The 22516-nt window shown below is 40.5% G+C and overlaps 1 protein-coding gene and 1 pseudogene across 1 annotated transcript; one reads left to right on the top strand and one right to left on the bottom strand.

The window, feature by feature from the left end:
* Positions 1-554: 554 nt before the first annotated feature.
* LOC122033981 lies at positions 555-12823 on the bottom strand (annotated as a pseudogene).
* A 3893-nt stretch (positions 12824-16716) lies between these two features.
* Positions 16717-19709, top strand: LOC122035275 (BTB/POZ domain-containing protein At3g22104-like). Its single transcript, XM_042594693.1, has 3 exons — positions 16717-17232; positions 17808-18905; positions 19005-19709. The coding sequence occupies exons 1-3, from the start codon at positions 17176-17178 to the stop codon at positions 19443-19445; spliced, it is 1596 nt and encodes a 531-aa protein (XP_042450627.1). The 5' UTR covers positions 16717-17175; the 3' UTR covers positions 19446-19709.
* Positions 19710-22516: the final 2807 nt, after the last annotated feature.

Genomic DNA, 22516 nt, shown 5'->3' with positions numbered 1-22516 from the left:
AATAAATAAATAAAGAGAACGCAAAAACATGTTAAGCAAGTCACAAGCTTAAAGACTGATTCTTTTGTTCCCAAGATTGTGCATACCAAAGTTATTGTGAACCGGACCAACCAACCAATTCAACAACCCGAAAACCGCAGCTTGAACTCACTGAACGGGTCGGGAGCATCTTACCTTTCCTATCTACCTTTTTTTCCTCTCATCCCAAACTTGTTTCTTTGTTTGCTTGGATAAGTAGGTTGCCCAATTGTAGGACTAGGAGTGTACCATGCCTTTCAATATCCTCCTATCTAACCTCACTCATATTTTCCTTTTCTTTTCCTTGCAAGATATCATATGAGAAAAAAAAACAAGTGTGCAGTAATGCAAGAGTCAAATCTGAATGGCTCAACTTCTAACCAAAATGAAGGGCTCTCACAGCTGCATGAGAAACCATGAAGTATCTATGAAACTTTTTTATATTTTCTTGCAGTCAGAACAATTCTAGGAGAGTTGTCACAAATCGGCAGAAAATGCAATTGCCCATGACGTATTTAGTCAGATGAAAGATTCACCTAAATCTGTGACTTCAGCAATCCATCAATGGGCAGGTGATGTGCCAGAATTTCGTCCGACCAACACTTACCTGATAGTCCAAAGAAGAGGGCAACATCACCATCTTTGCCCATATTGTTGCTAGAGTACAGGGAGAGAATGTTTCTTTTAGGCATTAGATAGTGCAACACACCGAACAAACCCTTCTTCATCTCCCCGGCATATTGTGTGCCAAGGATGACCATTTCTTTCCTATCAAGATTAAGATCAATGCTAGTGGAGGTAGTCATGTAGTGTGTGTATTGATTACATGGAAACTAGCCAGCATTATAAATTGTGAAGTCCGGAGTACTGAAATCCTCCAGTTCTTCAGGCGTAGGACGGATGCACCTGCGATCCTTCCAATTATTTCATGCAAAAGAGAGTTTTTCTTCTTCTAGTTTACATGTTTTCCCTTGGCATTAAGGAGAGAAAGAGGAGCTAGTTAGCTCACTAACACTAATATATGCATATGTATGATCCAGCCTGCTACTAACACAATTATGATTCACTACTAGAGATCAACAGAACCAACGTAAAGATGACTTATCTGGATAACTATTGAACTGTAGAATTGAAGAGCATCTTTAGCATTCTTATTAGTAGTATTTTTCACTTACATGTTGTGCATGAACAAGGAATGATAGGCCCTTGCAGAGACAATTTGAACTTTGATTCGATGCTCGGGATCCCAGTTGAGGAATTGGTCATTCACAAATACCTTGTATCATTCAGATGACATATTAGGATCTATAAGGAATTACATCAAACACTTGATGTGCAATCATTCAGATGGCATATTAGGATCTATGAGGAATTACATCAAACACTTGATGTGCATGTGTACCTTATCCAAAGAGTTGAGGTAATCGACAACCCTCTCCCTGTTCACCAGGAAGGTGTGCTCATCCATCTCTATGTTCGGTGAGCCTTTGCGTGAATAGTGCACATACATTTTGAGAAGGAACCATCAATGGAAGGATCATGAATTAGTTGTGTGGACTTACTTTCCCCACCAAAGCTCATTGGCAGTGGTTTCATCCTTGACGACGCGCTTGTCCCTCGGCGAACGGCCAGTCTTCGTGACGGACAAGGTAGCCAAGGCTCCAGTTGATGTTATGAATGATCCATGTTCATGTTTTATGGCTTGCTCGTAGAGTTCTACAAGGAATTCGTGATTCTTTCAATGATAATGAAATGTGATGATTTGAGTGATGAAGAGGAGATGAGAGCAGATACCGGGCGGGGAGAGGTTGTAGAGGGCATGGGTAAACTTGAGGGCGCTGTCGCTGACGCTGATGGTCGGCGTCAAGTACTGGTGGTGCTCAGCGACGACCTTGGTCGCCTCCACCTTCCTGGCCGGATCGCCCCTCACCACCTTCGGCCCTGTCTCCCTCGTCAGCGATGCCAATGAATCACTGCGCACAACACGATTTCATTACAAGAAACGCGGGAGAAAGATTGGGTTCCACCTTCTTGTTCTCAAGAAGATGGAGATTAAATATTGACCTGATGGATTGGAGCTGGAGCTTCTGGCGCTCCTCCTCTGAGATGGTGGCGAAGGCAGCGTTGCCCTGCTGCGCGTCGTCCTTGATGGGGGTGGTCGGCGCCGACCTCTTCTTCTGCAGGGAGTGCAGTTCGTCGATGGTCTTCGCCTTCACCGCCGGCGTGTTGTCGTCGTGGCAAATCCCGTTCTCCGGTTTCTCCCTCCCGTGCGTCTGGATCTTCGGCAGCCCATTGGAGAACGCTGCCGCTCACCAGGAAACGAGAAGGAGCACAACGTCGTATGAGGAGAGGGAAAGATAAATGGCGGCTTAGGTTTGGGAATGTGAAAACACGACGCCAAAAAGAAAACAACAAGGGAAAGGAAAACAGCGAAGGGGGGAAATGACCAAATTCAATTACAACGGTTTTTTCAAAACTGTTGTCGTAGCCGCTAAAAACGCGGATAAAGACAGCGGTTTATAAAATCGTTGTAAAAAGTGTTGTCGTTTTAAAAAAAATCGCTCAATGACAACAGTTTTGCTAAAACCGTTGTCTTTTTTATTTAATGGGGAGTTCAAAGACAACGGTTTTGGCAAAAACCGTTGTCTTTGAGCAAATACGCAACGCTTTCTCTTAAAATCGTTGTCATAGGGGTGTTGTCGTTTGTAGTTTTTGTTGTAGTGTTAGGTTGTTAATCATGTTATACCTATGGGTGATTATGAGATGGTTAATTTAGTTTAATTTATGTTTGTAAGATTAATTAGATTTAAGTTTTAAATTTGATTTGATTGATTAGATTTCAGTTTAATTTGATTAATTGGCTAATTTGATTTTAGTTACATTTGATTTAAGGTTAATTTGATTTGAATTTAATTTGATTTCAGTTAGATTATGGTTGATTTGAGTTAAATTTTCTTTAAGTTAGTTTGATTTTAAATTTAATTTAATCTGGGTAAGATTAAGATTGATTTGAGTTAAATTTGATTTAAGTTAGTTTGATTTAAATTTAATTTGAGTTAGATTAAGGTTGTTTTGAGTTAAATTTGATTTAAGTTACCTGACAAACTCTGACACTCGATATTATTTGTCACCTTATGATTGTGAAGGTTATGAAAGGTAATATATAATATAAGTACACCGTGGTAGTTTTGATATGATCAACCAAGTCAGGTTAGGTCCTGTTATCTTTTAATACGTTATGTCTAAGTGTACAAAAACTTAAGAGCACATGAAGTTGAGTGAAAGATGTAGCTAGCAAGAAGGATGGCGCGGGAGAGAGTCGACGGGCTCGGTGAGTCTGAGGGACGAGGTGCTACAGAAAAGTACACCGGTGAATGAGAAGGGAGTGCGCGACATGTCTGAGGGATGAGAACTCAGATCAGAAGATTGCTCGAGTAGGCCGGAAGATAGGTTTAGGTGCGCCTAATTCTGGATGGTCGAAATCACCCAAGCGATCGAAGAAAGAGTTGGGCCAGTTAGCTGAAGCTGACTGGTCCGAGCGCCTGGACATGGTTCAAGCACCCGAACGCTCAGACCCCTGAGGTAGCTCGAGGGTGCCTCGACTCGGTGACTTTTTTGATAAAAGTCAACAAGGGTCCAAGTGCCTGGAGCTATTCCAGGCGCTTGGAGCAAAGAGGTTTTATCCAGATCGAGCTGTTGCGATCCATTGCGACATAGATAAAATTTTATCCACATTCAAGTGCTTGAAAACCTTCCAAGTGCCCAGATCACAAATATAAATACAGCCCTGGTCTCAGTAGTTCAACACAACACTTGAAAACAATCTTCCTTTTTGTTCTACTTTGTAATCTTGTGCTTAAACTGCTATAAAAGGCTTTTTCACTACAAGGAGATTTGATAGTGAGTTTTTCAACGTCTTAGACTAGTAATCTCTTTATTACAAACCAAGTAAAAGATCTGTCTCTTCTTTCTTTCGTGTTAATTAGTTTATTATTATACAAGTGTTGTTTCATAATTTAACTTGAAAAGTCGAGAAAGATATTCATTTCATTTCAGAGCAATTCACTCCTCTCTTGTCAGCCTACATAGACCAACAAGTGGTATCAGAGCCCAGCCGTTTCAGAAGAACTAACCGCCGACCGAAGCACAGAAGACGATGGTCGGATAAAGCATCTACCCGCCTAAGTTCGAGGGGGAGTTTGTGTTTTGAAAAAAGAATATAAAGGTATTCTTCAAAACTGACTTTGAATTATTAATAATAATGAAGTATACTTTTGTAGCACCAAAGGATCAATAAGAGAATGACAAAGCAGAACATCAATAGACGAAAAAGTAGCAAGCCAACTTCGTGGCAAATGGCAAGGCAGAATTCCATTTGCTGAGCATTTTACCTCCACAAGAAGTCAACCAGATCAGAGTCTACAAGTCAGCAAAGAGCTTTGAGATAAATTCTTGAAACTGCATAAAGGGATATCAGAGGCAAAACTCACGAAATGAGACCTACTTCAGAACTAGATCTACAAGCTCCAGTTAGAAGAAGGCAAAATCGTCGCACACCTCCACTCGAGAATCAAGGAACTCATCACCGGACTCACGAATCTCGGAGAAAAGGTAACCAATCTAGATTCGCTAAGGTACGCGCTTAACGCTTTTCCTAAGACTCCTGAATAGGCAGCCCTAGTAGATGCATATTTCATCTCTAGGGACTTAGAGGTAAGCAATTTAGAAGAATTGTTCTCTACTTTTGAAATTCATAAGTTAAGATATGTAGATCTAAAGGAGGCAAAGCACAACATTGTCTTAAAGAAAAAAATGGATGAACCAAATTCTGAGACATCCCTTGACAATGACGAAATGACATTTTTGGTAAGGAAGTTCAAAAAAGTTCTTAAAGCTAATAATTTCAATCAAGTGTAGGCCAAGAAAAGAAGAAGAAATGTAAGATGCTATCAATGTAATAAAAAAGGGCACATCAAAGACAATTGCTCAAAATTAAAGAATAAGGAGAAGGACAAGAAGTCGATCCAAACAAAGCACAAAAACCTAAAGGTAACGTGGGATGAAACGTCATTAAAGTTAGAGATCGAAGCCCATGCCGGACTTACGCTGATGGCAAGTCACCAAGAAGAAGAAGATGAAGCAAGCTCATCCGAAATGAGTATTGAAAGTATCGATGAAGGGGAAGCAACGTCAGAAGGAGACAGCACTACAGGGAGAGCTTCAGATAATGAAATCGACAAGGTAAGTTAGGTACGGTCCCTACCTCCTAACTAGTTATATAAATATATAAAAATGTTGTCTAGAAATGCTTGTAAATTAGAAATATAAAATGAACAATTTTAAAAAGAAAATGAGTTAAAATTTACCTTAGCAACATCTTTTCGATTAGAAGATCTTGACAAGATAAAAATTAAAAATTAAAAATAGAAATAAAAAATTTAAAGAATTTTGCATTCTCACGTGTTCAACAAGTTAGAAATTATAATGGACTAAATTGATATTTTAGATATCATCTGGGCCAACATATGTTTGTTGGCCACCCATATGCCCTTGTTACATAGATAAAACTGGGGCGCTAGTCTAGCCGATATTCGGTCAAGCCAAAGTACGACCTTGGTAAAAACAAATAAAAAAAGGAAAAAAAGTTTATGTACCTGATCAGGAGCTAGTAGCAGCTATGTCTACACATGGAGGACCACGAGCATTAACACTTCATGACACCACCATAACGGTGGATACCTCCTTTCGGATACACCCACTGGCAGATGACCTAGACACAGAGACACCCTCTAGTGGCTAGCTAGAGGGATACATTAATGACTACTGGAGCAGGATGCTAATGAGATGCTGGACAATTGCAGGAGCACACTGATGTCATGGTTGGAACTCATAGATGGTACCACAGTCTGAGTGTGAGATGAGGAGAGTAGTGAGGTGATGCCACAGCAGATGGAGTCATGTAGTAGAGCGTGAGAACTGCATGTGGGTTATCTAATGGGATGTGGGTGATGTATTGAGAAGATACCACAACGGATGGAGTCATGTAGTACAGCATGAGGATTGTATGTGGGATAGCATATAGGGGATGAGAGTGATGTATAGGTGCATAGATCCACCTTAGAAAGATCTATATATTTCACAACAAATGGCTAGCAGTAAAGACATGTGAAATCTGTTTATGATTACAGCTTTGCCAAAAAGTCCAAGAGGGTGAATAGGCCTATCTAGTCCGCAACAAATGACTCACTGTAAAGACAACATCAAATCCATTTATGGCTAGAACTTTTCTAAAAATCCTAGGAGGGTGCATAGGTCCACCATAAAGACCTATTTAGCTCGCAGCAAATGGCTCATGGTAAAGGTGCGCTAAATCCATTGATAGCTGGGCACTTGCTCAAAGTGACTTCATGAGGCCTTGGCCCATGACACAGGAGGAGATGGATTGGAGTCACTAGAGACTCGCCGACACAGGGAGACCTGAGAAACATGGTGGAGGTGCGAGGCACGGGCTTACAATAGACACAAGATATAGCATGGACATTGATGATGTAGACACATGAGCAGCTGGACAGAGATAGAAGGTAGTGTTAGATGAAACCTCAGCTTCAGTATCTAGTACTGAGGATGAGCTTGTAGCCAGCATATGCAGAGGAGACAGAGATAGATGGTATACTAGTGAGCACATGTACGTGACCATGGTTCCCCTTCCAGATCTGATACTTCATCAGATATGACATAAAAGGTTTCATGATCACTTTTGTATGTTTGTGCATTTTTGATGATATATATTTACCTTTTCATTAAAAAACTTAATAAAAATATAAACAAATTTACCTAAAAAACTCTAAGTCCCAGACTCTAGAGCCTCTAGGTGGGTTATAAGCGAGCATGCTCTCCTGCCATGTTCCATACTCCCAAGCCTCCGAGCGGGTTATAAGCGAGCTTGCTCTCGCACCAAGTCCCAGATTCCCGAGCCTCTGGGAGGGTTATAAGTGAGCTTGCTATCATGCCAAGTCCCAAACTCCCAATCCTCCGGACATATTATAAGCGAGCATGCTCTCGCACCAAGTCCCAGACTCCCAAGTCTCCAGGCGAGTTATGAGCGAGCTTGCTCTCGCGTCAAGTCCTAGACTCCCAAGCCTCTGGGCAACTTATAAGAGAGCTTACTCTCGCGCCAAGTCCTAGACTCCCGAGCTTCCGAACAGGTTATAAGCGAGCTTGCTCTCGTGCCTATATATTTTCAGACTCCCGAGCAGCTAACGGGTTTATAAGCGAGCATGCCCTCATGCCAAGTCCCCGACTCCCGTGCCTCTGGGCAGGTTATAGTGAACATGCTCTCGCACTAAGTCCCAGACTCCCAAGCTTCTGGACATGTTATAAGCGAGCTTGCTCTTATGCCTATATATTTTTCCAGACTTTCGAGCAGCCAACCGGGTTATAAGTGAGTTTACTCTCACACCTATATATTTTCTCAGACTCTCAAGCCTCTGGGCAAGTTATAAGTGAGCATGTTCTCGCGTCTATATATTCCAAACTCTCGTGTAATAGGTCAAGCTATAAGCGAGCATGCTCTGGTGTTTATATATTCTAAACTCCCCCTACATGGTCGAGTTATAAGCGAGCATGTTTTTATGTTTATGTATTCTAGACTCTCGAGTCACCGTCTGGGTTATAAGCGAGCGTTCTCTCGCATCTCTATATTCGAGACTCCCATGTAGTAGGCTGGGTTATAAACAAGCATGCTCTCACAGATATATATTCTAAACTCCCGTGCAGTAGGTCGGTTATAAATGAGCATGCTCTTGCAACTATATATTCCAAACTCCTGTATAGTAGGCCGAGTTATAAGAGAATATGCTCTCGAGCTATATATTCCAGAGTCCCATGTAGCATGTCAGGTTATAGGCGAGTGTGTACTTGCACCTATATATTTTACGAGATTCCTGGGTCGTCCGACTGGGTTATAAGTGAGCATGCTCTTTGCGTGCATATTATTCACAGATCGCTCGGATAAATTTCTCATAGCTTTATTACGTCACTTGAGTCACAAGGGGTATCTTATTCTATTTTATCTAATTGGTCAATCAAAAGCATATGCGTGTCGATTCAGGCGTCCAAATATTGAACTCCTCCATTCGAAATAATTTGTCTGCAATTGCATTATTCCTTCTGGACCGATTATTCTTCTTGGAATCATTATCCTGCCAAACCTATTATTCAATTCGGTTTAATTATGATGATCACTTATACGTCTAATCTCTAGATCTCTGTAATACTGGACCTTTCTTGTGAGGAAGTGTTCATTCGGATTTCATCATACAAAGGAGGTATTAATAAAATTGTGAATATATACAAGAAGATAGGTATGATTTAATAATGATCAATACATGTTTATCATTTAAGTTTTGTTCCCATTAGTAATTACTAGGCATAAAGAAAATCATGTCATACATTCAATTAAATTTACTCAAGAAGTCTTTTGTGGGCTCTTTGAGAAGTCGTTGGCCATTTATGAATCGTTGGGGAGGCTCTGTCGATAAGTAGCCACCCTCCCTTAATTGTCGAACTGCTCCTTCAGCTCCAAGAGTGAGTGTCCTCAAAATGCGCACGACAAATTGCTAGCTGAATTTATGGAATTCGAGATGGGCTTTCCGCCTGATCTCAAAACTCTCATCCTCCCTGGCCTTATAAGCTAAGCTGCCATCTCGGATTTAGCAAACTCTAGTTCATCCTTTATTGATTCCAGCTGGGCTTCTTGCGTATTCAAGTTGTGTTATTGTTCTAATATTAACATATCCTTAGACGATAGTTCTTTGGCTTGCTCAGTGGATCCCGAAGCTTGAATAACCTTCAGCTCCTCTAGTAGGGCAGATTTTTATGCCAAGTCAGAGATTGCCTTGTCTCTCATTATTCTGTTCGCTCGGAGCTTAGTTTCGTTGGTCTGCAACAGGATTTCTAGTTTACTTTTTTCTACTTGTTGAGATTCCACCAATTGCTGGGAGTCTCTCATCATCTTCTCCATATCCGATAGCAGCCTGTCTTGATAACTCACTTATTTTTTGCAAATTAGTCACCTCCGTGTTTGGATTGGATGTAAAGGCTTCTAGTTCTTCTACACGCTCTCATAGGATTTTATTATCCCACTCTAGATTGACCGCTAAGTTGCTTAAATTCAGCCAAATAGCATAAAGCTAAAAAGAATAGCGGTGAGAGGTTCTATGTAATGAAGGAAATCGAAATTAAGCGCTTACCGCAATTGCATTCTGAGCATATTCATCTGGCCACTCAGAAGTTGTAGAATCCTTCGATCGCCTTCTTGCAGTTGTCTAAGAATCAGCTAGTGGGCCTTTCATCTTCATTACCCCATAAGATGGCTGAGTTGAGACCATCCCCTGTTGGGATGGTAAGCCAAATGTGAGGTTAAATTGATGAATTAAGTCGGGAGGAGAACCTGGCCTGGGAGAAGGGGTGCTCAAAGTAGAGCCCATTGGGGGCGCCTAACGTTGCGATGAAAGTTTACAAGTTGACTTAACCGGCCGAGAAGGCCGAGCAGATGCAAAAAGCCTAGAAGAAGGACTGACCGACCTTAAAATTATGGGCCTAGTCAAAGGACACTCCTCTATGATCAGATCTTTTCCTCGAGCAGAAAGAGCTTGGGTCGTATCAATAATAGTCTGCTCATCCAATGGTCATTCAGATAAAATAAGAGCATCCAATCAGTGCCTTTTTTACGCCTAAAGGTAAGTGGCGTATTCGAATTAGTAGATTGAAGAGAGACCGTTGTTAATAGGGGGCGTCCGAAAGATGAAAATGCCTGCTCGGCCTTATGCTTCTTCAAAAGTACTTGGCCTAGTTGGTTTAGCGTGTCTTCCTTTATCCAAATATTTTTGAAAAGGAGAGCTTTTGAAATGGTTTCCACTATAGAAATAAGGTTAAATACCATGAGATAAGGGATTTTTCATAAAAATGAAGTGAGAAGGGAAATATTTTTTACCAAAGGAGGAGTCCGACCCAATTTTGATAGGACTCGCCCCAAAGATATATAATAACTCCTCCTGATGTAGCCCAAAAATATCAAACTTCACCAAATTATTGGCCAAGATATGGGAGTAAAAGTCTGATGAATAAATATTTATACCTCCACTCACTCTAAGGAGAAATTTTATTGAATAGGGTGTTCTTGGGACGAGCGTGAAAATGAATACGCCCTCGATTACTTGTTGAGGGTAGAAAAAGTAATGGAACAAACAAGGGGGCAAAGAAACCCTGAACAAATGAAAAATGATAGAAGCCCCACACAAGAGGCGAATGGAATTGGGGATTAGTTGATAAAGGGAAATATGAAAATATTGACTCTCCTCAGTAAAGAAAGGTAGAATGGAAAAATGTAGTCCTGCCAAGATTTGCCCTTTGAAGATGGTTACATGACCTTTTGGGGGAAGATGAGGGTGCTCTTGCTCGATTGGTATGATTATGTGCACCTCATTAAAGTTCAAGGTGAGGAGTGTATATCATACGCCAAGAGTATCCATGGTAAAAATCAAGAAGTAAGATCAAGGGAAGGTGAATGAAGAAGTAGAGAGTTCAGTGAGTTTACAAAAGCAGAAGGCCCGCTAACACTAAGGAAGAAAAATACCTTAGGGTTTTTAAAGAGCTTTCAAAGGAAACTTTTCAAATCCTCTTTTAATAAGGATCGTTGGATCAAGGTGGTAAAAAAGGTGGGCTAATTATTGTAGCCGCCGGATTAGAAGATGAATCAATGGGCATGTAGTAATTGTGCATTGATTGTCGTATTAGAGGAATAAAGTTGTCAGACACGTGTCACCAATAGGAGATGCATATTTATGGCGGATGTAATAGGTAAATCATTATTTCAAAGAGTCGGTGCACTCATCGAGGTGAACCTTCGTTTTGTGTTTTTGCTTAAGTCATCTAAAGTGTGGTTGTACCTAATTCCAACTGGATTTTTAAAGCCTTTGTCTCTCTTACTTTTGCATATATATTCCCCACCACGTATTCGATTGGCCCAAAACCCGGTCAACCCTCAAAGTCTAGTGAGTTTTAATTTTGAACAGACCTAAATCCGGGTGGTCCATAAAGGTTCCGTTCTTAAGAAATCTATACTATATACTTGACCAACCCAATATCCAATCGGACCTTTGAAGTTTTGTTACTTTATGATTGACAGGATTTCTAAGTCACTCAGTATATGAAGTGAGATTGAGACTTCCACTTAAATAGAGGTTGTGCTCTCAAGCACATGGGAAAAATAACAGTGAATAAGACAAGCATAAATTAGGAGTAGATTAAAACAAACAAAACCTTAGTTATAAAAAAAAAAAAAACCTCATTATATAAGAATTGTTAGCCCACAAGTAAAGATAAAACTATTTTAGATGGGGGAATAATCTGGGTCGGCGCTCTTTTAGTAGTCTTTGGCAGTCAAGGAAACGAGCTAGAGGTTCCGACGCAAAGTAGCCCCCCTCTTTAAGTTTCTTAACCACACCATCAGCTCCAAGGAGAAGAGCTTTGTTAATAGAGTTGACGATCAACGTGTTAAAGCCCCATGAGTAGAGAAGGACTATTTTCCTTGTTTCGAACCATTCGTTCTCCCCCATTTGATAGGTTGTTAGCTCCACCTGGGAGGCTGTTAGTTTGGCCGAGAGTCTCGCCTGCTCAGCTCTTTGGGCGTCCAAACTTTATTGCTGCTCAGATGCTAGCTGGATTTTGACCGTCAGCTCGGACTCCTTAGTAGCCATCTATGTGATATGAGTAGCCTTTGATTCTTCTAGTTGAGCAGAGATACACTGGATTTCTGTGATCTTCTCATCTAGCTCGGCCACTATTTTTATTCGGCGAATTGTCTCCAAGCAGAGCCAATCTTTAGAAATGTTTAGGGTAGCCTGTAATTTGCTTGCCTTCTTGGTCTCAGCTCTCTCCGACCTTGCGCAAATAGGAGTTGTCTTTCTAGCTCGCTTAGCCGGTTGAGTTGCGCTTGAATCTCTTGTGACCAGGTGGAGGCATATATAGAGCCAACCTCTAATAGGCACTCTTTCAAAGCCTCATTTTCCCCGGTCAAAGTTGCCAATATTTGCGCCACAACCATCCCTACTTCCTATTGCTACAAAACAGACATTGTCAGAGATGTCTGGAGTAAAAGATAGTTGGAAAATAATAATTTACTATGGTTGAATCACGTGAATATCCATCCGTCGTCTCTGCTACAGTCGGCTCATAGCTAACTCTTAGGCCTCTATTAATTAGCCCGTCAGTAATAATCGTTCGTTGATCAGCGAGGAAACTGAAGGAGAAGCCATGGCTTGGGAGGATGGTACATCGTAGGTGGCCGAGAATTGGTAGATCTTTTTTGGCTCCGCGATGGAGGATACTACCGGCGAAGTCTTGGCAAGAAAAGTGGAAGGCAAACGTGAAGTAATAGTAGAAGAGCTGCCCAAATGGGATGTGATTTCTTCTCGGATTGGACTGATGGAGGGTAGAGCAAACAAAGTCCACTCAGATGATTACATCGAGGTTTCCTCTCAGACAGGTGCAAGGCGAGGCGAAGACATTCGGAGTGGAGACGCCCGGTCCTCAGGAACTTAGGTCTGAACTCTGAAGGAAGAGTCGATGTCTCTTGTGCCTCCTCTTCAGGGTCGTCTTCAGAAGATGGAGAACCTTTGGAGGTCGAGAAAGGGTCGGAGGGCACCTCTTCTGGGGCAGGTGTCATGCTACATTCAGTCGTCTGGCTACTGGATCCTTCACCAGAGGGGTCATTCGGCAGTTGAGCTAGCTCAGCTAACAACATTTGCTCTTACCGAATTAGCTTGTCATCTTCCACTTGAATGCGCTCAACAACCAAAGCCTCATAGAAAGTATGCACTACATAAGACAAAAGAGATCTTAGTTAGTAATAACACAATGGACAAGTTGACAAGGCTTACTGAAAGAACAATGAAGTGACACCCGGACAGGGATTTATTCGAACAGACATAACAGGCTCTCTTGCAGCAACTTAGGAACTTTAAATTATACATCGCCCAGCTTCTTTGAATAGGAAATGAAAATCAGGTTGAGTTTAAAGTTCCCAAGGTCAGGAATAGGGAAAAAGTCAGATCTCCACTCAGTTGGCCAGGAGGTCGACTGTGACATTTGAATAAAAAAGAAATGGGATTTCCATCCCTTAATCGAATAAGATAGTTCTTTAAAGAATACTTCCTTAGGATGGGATTATAATAAAAAAAAACTCCTGGGTCTAATCTCTTGGGGTAAGAAAATAGGTGAAAGTTGTCGAGAGTTGGAGGAATGCCATATAGGTGAAACAAAATGAACATTCCACATATAGTGCGGAATGCGTTTGGCGCAAGTTGTTGAAGAGGAAGGTTGAGGTAGCGATCTATTTTAGAAATAAATGAAGGGATAGGAAAATGCAAACTAGCTATAATCTAATCCTTAAAGAAGTTAACATGGCCCGTAGGAGGGCGATGAGGACGATCTTGGGGGGAAGGAAGGATGATACGATAGTTTTTGGGGATTTCATTTTATAAACAGATTAAATTTCGATCAACATTATTAAAATATGAGTAAGTAAAAATGTACCAAGGAGGAAAGGACTCTTGAGCCATGGGAAAAGATAAGGAAAGCAAAGAAGAACCAGAAGGACTTACTGATTCAAATCGTAAGAAGGGAAAGTCTGTCAATGGGAATCACAGGAGAGTAGGTTGAAGAAGATAAAGTGCAAGTGATTTGTTTCTAATCGTTTAGGGTTTTTAAACGTAAGGCACGAGATATAGCTCAACCACAACTATTTGATCAAAATGGCCTGCTCACTAATGACCGTTGATTTACAAAAGAAAGAGTGTTGTTGGTCCGTACGGAGAGGCGTGCATCAGCAGTTGCTTCAAAGAATGTGTTAATGGGGCACGTGGCATATACTCATAAATTGACATTTATGATGGATATAATAACAAAAACATTACGCTGAAATATGCTTTCCTGCATATCAATGGTGACATGTCTAGTATTTGACATCTATTTTTCAAGAAATATAATTAAGTATAGCATTAACGGGTGAGTAGGAGCTCATCCCTCTGGTCGAACCAGTAAGTTGGGCGATCAGATGAAAATAAGACTCAGGTCCAGTTAGTTGGTTATAAGTCTCTTTCGACTAGACTTAAAGGGGAGGCTAGTGATACGGGATATTATGGGTGGACCCGAATATGACATGATGATCAAAGTCAAGGTGGTGTGGTAGCCAAAGTCAAGGGAATGTGGCAACCAATGTGTCATTCTTAACAGGATTTTACTCTTTGGCAAGTGCTGAGGCCTTGAATACGAGGACGACCGTCCCATGAGTCGGTCGAACCTAGTGCTTTATTCTTGTATTAAGACATCTATTATATATCTGATCATTCAATAGCCGACCGATTTTAAGAGATATTTGACCTACCACAGAGTCGACCGATCATATGCCCGACCGGAATAAGGGGGTCCAGCTCCCCACTCAGTACAAGTTTTCTAGTATATGACCGGTCGACCCCACTACCGGCCGACCTTAAGGATTTTCTCACATGTCGGTCCTCCTTCATATAGCCAGTCGGTAATAACTTCGGTCAGATTCATACAGATCAGCATGCTCGTCTCTTATACATATAGAAGATAAAAGTGTAAAGCAGCTCTTCTTATAAACTTGGTCGGACTCCCAGATCTCAAGTTCTCACTTCAAAGACAAGTCTCTTCTCATATGGACGATCGACTTAAAGTACCGGTCGAATCTCTCAGGACTCAGTTCCTCATTTTTCAAAGGCAAATATCCCAGTATATAGTCGGTCGGTCATAGAATCGATCAGACCTAGGGGACTTAGCTTCATATTACTTCAAGAGCATATCTCCAACATTATGTAGTGCATAATCAAGCGACTTAAGGGAAGGACGACCATACAATCAGCCTGTTCAAAGATCCGATTGAGACACACTAAATAGGCAACATTGTCAGAGAATCACAATAATCTGTCAGAATAATAATCATTTTGGCATAGAGTATTCTTCTATTGTGATATGAGCATTCACTAGAACGTTCCTTGAAAGTGATTATACTTTCCATCAGCAATTTATTATGACAACATATTCTTTCAACCGTCTCATTAATGACATAGGTTACAAAAGAGGCGTATATATGGGTAATAGAAGATTCCTCGGACGGTGACGGTATATCTCTCAAGCTATATATCTTCCCTTACCCGACAACATCTGACACTCGACATTATCTGTCACCTTATGATTACGGAGGTTATGAAAGGTGACATTTAAAAGGGTCATCTCCGTTGGTCAGGTACATGCCTTACGATAGGACACGGTACTGACTTTAGCGTCGGAGAGCCTATGCCGCACACGCATTTACTATTTATCTCTTCATTTTTCCCTCGGACACAGTATTGATTTGAGCGTCGGAGAACCTATGTCAGGGACCCCCTCTCTAATTTTGGTGTTGACGTCCTATCTGCTCTCTTTGGTGTATGCAGAGAGGAAGAAGTCCTTTTTTCTCTAATTCAAAGTCTTCACGCAGTCAACAACGCAACCACATGCCTAGCACGCCATCTCTTTAATTTTTAGACCGAATCAATGGAAGTCAAGTGTCTAATGTTCTGCTGTGCGAAGTCTGATCTTGAGTTGGGTTTCTACTACAAGAATTGTCCAAATGCTTAGAAGATAATATATGATTATGTCAAGAAGCATATAACAAATACATCTTCTTTTGCAGCTGCTCTTCTCAGGATGACTGCTTTGTCAGGGTAAGTTATCGATATGGATCAAACTGGAGAGTTTATAAGGCTTGGAATGTGACACCATGAGTCTTAAGTTTTGCCTTAAATGTTTATCGTTCAGGGTTGTGATATGCTTCTGTGCTGCTAAACTCCACCAGCAATAACAAAGCAGAGAAAGCAGCATTGCCAAGCCAAAGCCTTCGTGGATTTGATTTTGTTGATCAAGTAAAAAGCTTAGTGGAAGCTGAATGCCCAGGGGTTGTTTCCTGTGCAGACATCATGGCCCTAGTGGCAAGAGCTGCAGTTATAACCATTGTAAGTAACTAAAACATCAAATCCACATCTTGTTTGGATTTAGAATTGTTTAATCCTTGAGCAAATGAATGGCTAAGCTACTTAATCTCAAAATTATTAATTAGTTATTTGGAAGAAAGATACCTCATGAATGATGATAGATTTCATACATATATATCTTTGTGGAATTGATAGGATTCTATAACCTCAAAGACCAGCCAATAATCTCTTTAAATATCCACATACATATCTACTAATCCTAATGAACAAGGGTGAAACCACATGTTAGCCTACCTTATCCAATAGAATTAGAGTAAATGTTCCTTCACCTGAGATCTAGCCCAATAAAAAACTTTAATTTGATACAAATATAATAAAACAACTAAAAGAATATGTAATTAATGTGCCAAATCAATAAATTAATTAAAGATATCTATTAAAACTAAAAAAAAAAGTGAATCGTTGGGTGTCACCTTCCATACATACCCATCGCCTATATCGCAGTGGGTCATACCATCCACCAGAAGCTCTATATCTATACTTTTGGGCCTTGGGTTCTTTGTAGCGATGGGGCCCAAAATACCGAACACGGACCCATAAACACCGAGAAAAGGCGGGACAGCCACTTTCACTGACGAAGGCCACGACAGCTCAGTTTCCAACACAATGCCTTTCTTTATTTGAATTGATCGTCACGAATCAGAAATTCAGAATTCGCTTTAGGAAACTTCATAAGTGCACAATGAGTTGATCTTTTTGGTAGAGTATTTGCTAGGGATGAGCGAGACAGAGATTAGCATTCTACTACAGTGATTATGCATATATGTGTGGGAGGTGTCGAGAGAGATTTATCAGCAGTCACCTCGGTCTCTGCGTGAAATTCTATGTTCCTCTTCTACTTATCTTCTTCCCCTTCGCTTCTTGTACGTTGAACAGAGGAGCTGCTCTCGCCTCTGCTCCTCTTTGTCGCGTTGTTTCACCTCAAGACATGGCTTCGCGTTCTCCTTTCTACCTTGGAATTCCTTCGTCTTCTTCGTCACTGTAGACTGTAGTTCCTTTTTGCCATACTTCTTTTAGCGGACTTTCTAGCCATTGCAAAGCCATGCCTTGTGACCTTGAAGTCGACGTCGATGGCGAACAGACTTTCCTGCTTGATAAGGTAAGCTTGATCGCTTTTAAGTTTCTTTTCTAGCAAATATTCTTCTTCAACGAACAGTTACTATTCGGTGTCATTTCGACTCGATTTGTTGAGCTCTCTTGAATCGTGTTCTCCATCTCTTCATTTCCATTGCTCTGTATTCCATTACTATTCTTAAATGCGCTGTTCCATTTCCATGTACAATTCATCCTCATCTTTGTTGGCGAGCCTTTGGCTTTCTCCTCTCCTCATTTATGATGTCTTCATGTGGCCATTTAATGCTTCAGTCATTTACTTCCTTTCCCTTCATCTCTTTTACATGAGTAAAAAGAAGGTTTCAACGTCGAAATTATGTTTCCGTTTATGAGGGAATGATCCGGTCGCTTCTTTCTCTTGCTTCACTGTGGCCATTTAAAGCGCTAGTTACAGTTCGCTTTCTTTTTCCTTTTGCACAATGAACCAGTGGAACGACTCTTCATTCCCCACTAGACTGTCTCATTTGATCGTTGAATTTAATGCTTTCAGATTCCCTTACTTTTCTTAAAATGTTCACTGTCTGTTTAATCCATCGCTCTAAGCGGATTTCTTAATTACAGGAAGTAGTCTCATCCTTCTGTGGCCGGCTAAGAAATTTGAGGGACAGAGAATCGATCATTTCATCCACTACACCCTTCCAAGTTGCAATCCATGGCTTCCCTGGAGGAGCAGAAGCATTTGAGCTGATGACAAAGTTCTTATACAACAAAGGCAGAACTGAAGTAACACCCCGCGACGCTTGCCTTCTGTACTATGCTGCACACTCCATGGACATGAGTGATGGTGTTTCTAACTTGCTTGACTTGACCGAGAAATCTCTGGAGGGACTCCCTTACTGGTCATGGCCTGAGATCATGCACGCTTTGAAACAATGCCAAGACTTGCTTCCAGGTTCAGTTTCTTCGGGGATGCTGGATCGAGTGTTGGAGTCTGTTGTCGGTAGAATCACATCAGTAACTGACGCTAGCCCATCTGGTTCGTCTCCTGAAAGCTCAGCACTAAGGTTGTCAGTTGATACAAGAAGCACAATCAGCACGAAGAACGGTTGCCAACGAAATTGGTGGTTCGAGGATTTCCTAAGCTTGAGCCCTGACATGATCGAAGAGGTCATCAAAAACATGGTTTTGCAGAAGTTAGATCATGTTCTGCTCAGTAGGTTCCTCATGCACTATCTAAAGAGTCACGTATCCAGTGCCTCATGTAACAAGAAAAAGGCTGCCGAAATTATCATAGATCTGCTCTACTCTCTTGATGGAGGAAGCTCTGTGTCTTGTAAGGGCTTGTTCGATGTTCTCAGGGTCTCAGCACCTTTGAAGCTTAACAAGGGCTGCCAAATTAAACTGGAGAATATGATTGGAAGAAAATTTGACCATGCCTTGTTAGATAGTCTACTAATTCCAGCACCTGCAGGGATTGATTGTCTCTATGATGTTTGTCTAATCTTGAGATTCTTGAAGTCTTTTCTTAGCACAAGCAATGTTACAGAATCGAAAGCTCGATTGAAGCAGGCAGCACAGCTGATGGACTCATACTTGGCTGAGGTCGCTCCTGATTCCTCTTTGAAGCCTTTAATGTTTTTGTCACTTGCCACAGCTCTACCTGATGAAACAAGAGATTCTCATGATGCAATTTACCGAGCAATTGACATGTATCTTGAGGTATATCTCCGTAAAATTTTCAGTACTTATTTTGATTTTGGTCTGTTATTCAGATTTTTTCTAACAATTAGTTGTTTTAACCTGTTCGCTAATACTTAGGTCCATACTCAACTACTGGATGAAGAGAAGACAAAGCTGTTTTGTGCTATAAACTATGAGAAGCTCTCAATTGAATCCTGCAAACATCTTGCAATGAACTCAAAATTCCCCTCAAGAACAGTAATCAGGGCTCTGATTTCTCAGCAAAGAAAGCTCAGGAACCTTCTCCAAGAGACCAACCGATCGAAAGAATCGCCGCCGGAGCAAAGTCGGGGCAAGAAAAAACAGTTCAGTGATGATCAGCAGATCATTCTTTACACGAAGAAGCTCGAGATTTCAGGAGAGAACAAGAGGCTCAAGACACAGCTTCAAGGAATGCGATGGAAGGTGATAGAGCTGGAGAAGATTTGCAAGAAGATGAAGGCGCAGGTGGAGAAGGCCACGAAGAGCAGAAGAGTTAGTCCAAGTGGATCCAGATCACTGCCCAGGCTTTGCTCCTGATCTCACTCAGATTCATGGTGCCCACACAATTTTGTACATATTTCATTAGTGAGCAGATTGTGTTATGTAAGAATCTGAGATTTTTCTTGCTGTGATTCCTTCCTGTAAAGCTGGTTGAGAGCATTGCATTTAACATATAGAAATGAGAGGTTGCTGGATTGATCCCTTTTGAGCAATGAGAGGTCAATTCGTGCAGCTATCATATGTTCTTCTGCTCTTTCTTTAATCATTGTCATCCATAGTACTCGCACCTTCTTGTGAGGAGCCTCTTTTTTACATCTCTTGGAACTTCTCTGTGTCTGCTAGTGTTGTCTGAATCTAATATTCAGAAGAAAGAATTACAAGACTAAAACCACTAAATCATCAGCAGTCTCATTTCTGGAACACTGGGAATACTGGTGCTTTAAGACATTGTTCTCAGTTTTGCATCGATTGTTATAATATTCAACATGGTAAGAAACATTGACAGAGCAGACATTAATTGAGGAAGGGGATCTCCTCTCACAGAGCTCAACGCGAGGAAAGCGGCAAAGGACACTCTTGAGGTTGTGGGAGATGGCACAGGACTGAACGCTGTCAGAACATACAGTGGACTCACAGGAGGGATGTGCACTACACGCCATTGCAATTTGCAAATACAAATAGATGAGACTTGATTTCTGATGTTATCTTTGCTTCTGATCTGACTCACTCACTGTTTGGTTTGACTCCATTGATAGTCTGCAGATTGTAGTTAGAATCCGGCAGCTTTAACTGAGTTATTCTCCATTATTAGGAGACAGAAGAGAAGTGACAGAGTAAGCATGCGTGCGTGCATGCATGAAGTCATGGTTTACTGAAACAGAGCCACTTGCAGAATATGGCCAAAAATTTCTCTTCTTAAGCTTAAATAAATTTTGTGCTTGCATTTAAATAAATTGAACAGGCAAATGAAAAAAACAAATACTCAGTGCAATTAAGGACCACTTAATCTCTTAGAGCCTGCCTAAACTTGTCCTCAAAGCAAAGTTAAGATTGACCATACTAAACTGTTGCTTGTAAGTGCTTGCTTAAAATGCACTTATGCTAAGAAAAAGGTTTATTATCAATAAATTACACGATAAAAAAATGAATAAATACTGAAGAGTAATCAACTTAATGCATAAAATAAGAGAGTCAATGCGTGGGAAGCTGTGAAGAATCTGTGTCACATAAACAAGGATAAAACACCGTCGCTTGAAAGGTGAAGAAATTAAAGACAAGAGGCATTGGGTTTGATGAATTTGAGAGAGATAGAATTAAGAAAGTTATGGGCTAATTAGGTTATCATGCATCGAGATTCTCACACGGAGAGATGACGTAAACAGCACAAGCTTACTAGCTTAGCCTTGTGTTTCTCGCTTTTAGTTATTTTTTTTCCCATGAAGCTTTCTATTGAATTTGTGAAGCAAGTCCGGTTGGAGGACTTTTCACCTCCGTTCACTGCGCTCGAGGCAATGGAGATCATGGGTAAATTTTGCTTAATTAATCAAGGATTTTGGCAAAAAGAATGTTTAAATGGATTAAGATAAGAGACTTGGAATCTTGTTTGCTTGTTTTTTTCTTTAATCATTAGTTTCAAGGTAATCTTGTTTGGTTTGTTACTCAAGTGTAATGTGCATTAGGTGCTCTACACATTTCCTGAGGATCGAAGGCATAGAGAGATTAATAAATTAACAAATGGAAAAAATGGAAGCAAATTGATAGATTAGGAATCGAATTAACCATGCATGCTTGGGAGCACATGGAGGCGCAGGCATGTTGTTGGCGCACCGGTCATGGCAATCGCTGAAGCAGCCGAATGCAGTGGCCATGGGCGTCGACAAGGTCATGAGCACAGAGCACTGCAGCAAAGAGGGACAGAACTCAGATCTGAGTATCCGCAAAGCGCTTTCCTGCTGGGACCTATATGGTATGATCTTCATTATTACTTTTAAGTGGGGATTGATTATGGATTAAATAGTTTTAACTAGGGTTTTGTTAATCTGTTTGAGGTTTAAATTCAAGCTTTTTATTTCATAATTTGGGGTTATCATATAATGTATTTATGATCCAATTATTAGAAATTGACTCCATTATATAACCAATACGTTTAGTAAAAGATCAAAAAATAATGAACAATTAACATCTAAATATAATAAAAAAAAAGTACTCACCATGTATTTATAGTAACTACCTTGCACAAGAAAGGATGGATAATGAACATAATAATTCAAATATATGCCATTAATAAAGAGTATGCACCCTCAGCCTCTAGCCAATATAAGTTATATGCACTTTGTGCAAAATAATCTTTAGCCGCAAGAAGCATCCCCTCTTTAATTTTAATTTTTAGCTCTTTATAGATTTTTTTTTTAACTATTAACAAGTCACTCACATTAAATCGACACTATTTGACTCTATGTTATTCCCACTTTCCTTAATGAGAACTCTCAATTTATTAAAAATACAAAGTGGAACATGTTCACTTTCCAAAACAGTTTGAGTCGCAAGAAGTTTCTACTCTTTGATTTATTTATTTTTTTTAGCTCTCTAAAGTATAATAACTAGTGATAACTCACTCATCTGACTATTTGAACCCCATATTGACCTCATTTTCTTCAACAAGAACTCTCAATTTATTAAAAATACAAATTGAAAGACTCTAAAGATACTTTTTTTTTAAAAAAATTGATAACTCACCTCAGATCAATGGTAATCTAGAATCGGCCAAGAGTAGAACCTTAGTGTTTCTACACATGTGCCAGATGGTTCATGCTAATCATAACTATGAGTTCAAACCTAAAATATTATAAAATAAAGCCCACCGAAGTTAGATTATGTCAAACTACACATGACATCCCTAAATTGCATGCTACCCTTGGAGCATGCTACCCTTGGAGCATTTCGATGACCAACATGACAACGATCTAAAACTAGGTAATGGCCTACAAGCATTCTGACGAGCCTAATAAGCCCAAACCAAATCATTGCCACCTCTAATGAATGTTTAAAAAGATCATTAAAATATCATAATCAAGTAAAATTTAACAGGATTATTACACACGTCAATA

This window comes from Zingiber officinale, chromosome 11B (genome assembly GCF_018446385.1).
Source record: "Zingiber officinale cultivar Zhangliang chromosome 11B, Zo_v1.1, whole genome shotgun sequence".
In the NCBI taxonomy this organism is placed as follows: Eukaryota; Viridiplantae; Streptophyta; class Magnoliopsida; order Zingiberales; family Zingiberaceae; genus Zingiber; species Zingiber officinale.
The sequence above is the reverse complement of the archived record's forward strand: the minus strand, read 5'-3'. Positions and strand labels throughout refer to the sequence as shown.